At 41.1% G+C, this 3,829-nt stretch overlaps 1 protein-coding gene across 1 annotated transcript; it reads right to left on the reverse strand.

Moving 5' to 3' along the window:
- Window positions 1-1,263: 1,263 nt before the first annotated feature.
- Window positions 1,264-3,610, reverse strand: LOC147608184 (synaptotagmin-4-like). The gene is made up of 9 exons (XM_086789073.1): window positions 3,447-3,610; window positions 3,259-3,324; window positions 2,980-3,106; window positions 2,748-2,865; window positions 2,537-2,603; window positions 2,345-2,413; window positions 1,945-2,071; window positions 1,592-1,709; window positions 1,264-1,474 (listed from the first exon to the last, which is right to left on the reverse strand). Exons 1-9 carry the CDS (start codon window positions 3,511-3,513, stop codon window positions 1,469-1,471), a joined length of 765 nt encoding a protein of 254 aa, XP_086645199.1. The 5' UTR covers window positions 3,514-3,610; the 3' UTR covers window positions 1,264-1,468.
- Between the last annotated feature and the right edge of the window lie 219 nt (window positions 3,611-3,829).

Here is a 3,829-nt window from a genome sequence, read left to right on the forward strand (position 1 = left end):
TGTTAACCACCAAGCTTCATGGGTCCCTTGTACCTTGAGGTTGATAGAGGTTGTCTAGTACTTCTCTCTCTGATCACATGTCCTTGCAATGTAGTTGGCACATAACTGGTTGGGAAGAGGTCAAACTGAATCAATTTCCTACTAGAAAGTTGAGAATCGATACTTCATTGCTCAAAGATGACCTCTTTGTTTGGTATATTGAGGAAGCCATTGGGAGACTTAAAAAGAGAGGGGTGTCTGAAGGTTTCTTGAGATCCTTTGCTAATGAGATGCAAGGTATTATTTGGACAGTGATGGAGCTGTTGATCTAATGTTCAACATAATCAAGTTTTGTTGTTTGTGGGAAATATAGAATACCGAGCATTGTATTATTTTCCAGAATGTAACTTCTCGAGTTGTGGATGTGATAGAGCTGATGCATAAATGTGCATATGTGATGGTCTATGTATTATGTGAACAAAATAGATAAAGATGAGATGGTACAGTCAAGTTAAAATTTGCAAAATGACATTACTTGATTCCTCTACCTCCTTGGGAGACAACCATGCATACCAAGAAAGCGTAACAAGTGTTTTCTATACTTTAGGAATATTCTGGTTTGGAGTTGAAACCAAGGAGGTGGTCCGAAAACAAGGAGGTGGTCCGAAAACAAGGAGGTGGTACCTTAAAGAAAAGTAAGTTGGTTACACCTTTGTGACCTTTATTGAAATCTTGTGGGGACAAGGCCTACAATCAAAATTTGGACAAGAAAAGGGGGAGTGTTGGAGAAGCAATCTCCTCGAGGGTGCACAACTACAACTATGATGAAACAAAACTTGTATTCAATTGGGTTATAAAATCTCTTGGAAACAGTCTTCATTTGTGTTAGAAGATGATAGATGGAAACTGCTATGTAGACTTCTGAATATGGTCATGTAATTGGTTGTACGACTGGTTTTGAAGTAATATATATAATTATTATTGGTTCCCCCCAAAAAAAAGAGGGAGAGAGAGAGAGAGAGGCACCCAATTTGAAGACTGTAACATTGAATGTGACGTATGTAAAGATATTGATAATTGAAGACTTCACCAATTAATATGTCAAATATCCCAAAATAGAGAGTGAGAGAAGAGGCACCCATTTTGAAGACTTGTATCATTGAATGTGACGTATGCAAAGATATTGATAATTGAAGACTTCACCAATTAATATGTCAAATATCCCAAAATAGAGAGTGCATAGCCCACCAAATAAATTTGCTACCTAGCTATGCCATGGTCCCATTTAAGAAAGCAAAATTCATCTTGAGAGAAGACCTATGTACACAAATTGGTATGTAAGGAGAACAAAGATACATTCAAAGGAAAACCCATTTCACAAGGGTCCACGGATCAAAATGGGCGTAACACCACCAAACTCTTCTACACACGCATCCTCTCAGAGTAAAACGGGTGACAAAACCTCGTTTATTCTCGTGTCCACCTCTCTTTAATCCTGCAGCAACACAAGGATATGAACAGTTAATTAACTAACCAACAACACATCATGATGGGTACAGAAAACGCTCAAGCGTTTGAAGTGGCAAAAAGGAGGAGGGCACCCATCGCTTACCCTAGGTGAAAACTTGAGTGCAACACTCACTTCACCCTGTGGCTGCCCTTTGGAGCCCAACACCTTGTACTTTGTTGGGGGCACTTGCCCACTGGAGAACACCTTGTGTAAGGGAAGCCTGCAATCAATCACATTTCACATTCAGCACGATCCTTTGATAGGATTACTGCAACCTAAATACCAGCTTTGAGAGCATATTCCTTTGAATTGATCCACCAGTGTCTGCATAGATTGCTCTTTTTGATGGGAGGAAACTAATTTTCATGGACCCTGATGGGCACCCATCATCTTCTCACCACCTAGGCACATCTCAAAGCTTTCATGATAACTCACACAACATTTTGATAACTCACACAACATTTCCCAAGGGATCATCAGCCTTGAAATCATCCTTATCAAAGAGCTTGATGAGCGCCTCCGTCACATCGCTGTCCACTTGAAAGGCGAAGGTCTCATCCCACACTGGATCACCTTGTGTACCTAAAAAGAGAGAGAAACAAATGAACACATCTCACATCCATCCAAGGTGGCTTCCTGGTTGCTTTCTGCCGGGAGTCATGCCTGTTTTTTCGGCATAAAGGCCGAAAAAAAGGGGCACTATTTCTACTGAACCCGTCATTTTGAAAGGTGACCCAGCGCGTCCAAAATCATCCTTGCATGATGATCCATCTCAAAGCAAAGACTAAAGGAGGGAATGATACTGTATAGTATAATATGTGGGATTGCAGAGTGCAAGGAGAGTCTCTCACGTACCTTCGATAACACGGCTCTTCTGATGATCCTTGTGGCAGTAAACAAGGGCATATGGGTCAGATTTCCCAGCTGCACATAACCAAGAGCAAAATACATGTGGATCATAATGCACAATGATGCAATGATGAACTATAATACCTACATAGAATATCCAATAAATCACATTAACACCAAGAGAAAACTTCATCTCACCAAAGCTATCTGTATCCATCAGGCCATGAGCTTCAATGAGATGAATCTCCAAAACTCCATGGTGAACCTGAGACGATAAACATCTGGAGAGTGAGCAACTAGACTAAGCACGAGAAAGCAATTAAGGTGATTTTAAGGGGCTTTTGGGTGCTCTTAAACCAAATGAAGTATTTACAAAGTCAATAGATGAATTAAGCAAGGGGGCTATAACCTTAGGGAAAAATTTAAGGCCAAGCTCTAGCTCTCCCTCGAATTTCCCACTAGGGCGTTGAACCTTGAACTTGGAAGGAGGGATCTGGCGCTCCACAAAGACCTTCCCCAAAGGGATGCTGCCAGATGAGACAACAACAATGGGTGCATGTTAATCAAGAAGAATGAAATGCTTAAATTTGTATTACTACATTAAGTGTGTGCATGTTATATAATATGGCATTCAGGCTTACAGGACAGTTCCCATGGCCTCGTCTCCACCATGCTTATCTTGATCAAAGACGGCAATCTCAAGCTCATGGGGGCCATCAGGGATCTCAAACAGGAAGCTCTCGTTCCAGACAGGGCTTTTGCCACCATCTACAAACACACAAATCAGATCTCCATTTTTATTACCCTGTAACTCCCTTAACAGTTGGGGGCCATTAGGGTTCCTAACTCCAATAACAAGATTAGGCGCAGTTAAGGTACTTCGGGGATTCACAGTGAGTAGTTTTCCCCTCCCCCTTTACCATGTATAGTCTTGCTCCGTTGCTTTTGCTCAGCTATTGACAAAACGGCGTAGGGATCAGATCTACCTGGATCACAAAACAATGGTTCATGTAGAATTAGCAGAGTGTTTAGAATATATTAACAAAGCTTACAAGAAGATTAGCAAAGGGTTAAGCAAGAGCTTCTAGGGAAGGGTATGGAGGAATACCAAAAGCTTCAACATCCTTGAGGTCATGGCCTTTGATGAGCTCGATTTCAACAGTTCCCTCAGGCATGGTGACGAGTTAAGCAAAGGTGGTAGGGAGTACCTTCTTCTTCCAAAGGCAAAATAAATGGTGGTAAGATGAGAAGGCTGTGCTGTGAAGTGAGGATGCAAGGAAAAGGGGCGGGGGGGGCATATTTATGGCATCTCAGCGTCATATATATATATATATATATATATATATATATATATATATATTTTTTAAAAGCAGGGATTTTGTATTAGAAAAAGAAAAGGGATTGACGATTACATAGCAGATAGGGGCTGTCCCCTTTCAAAAAGAACCATACTGATCTAGGGGTTACATGATTACAAGGGCATGCAGACAT

This window comes from Cibotium barometz, chromosome 53, assembly GCF_041138505.1.
Source record: "Cibotium barometz isolate CiBa-2024 chromosome 53, ASM4113850v1, whole genome shotgun sequence".
In the NCBI taxonomy this organism is placed as follows: domain Eukaryota; kingdom Viridiplantae; phylum Streptophyta; class Polypodiopsida; order Cyatheales; family Cibotiaceae; genus Cibotium; species Cibotium barometz.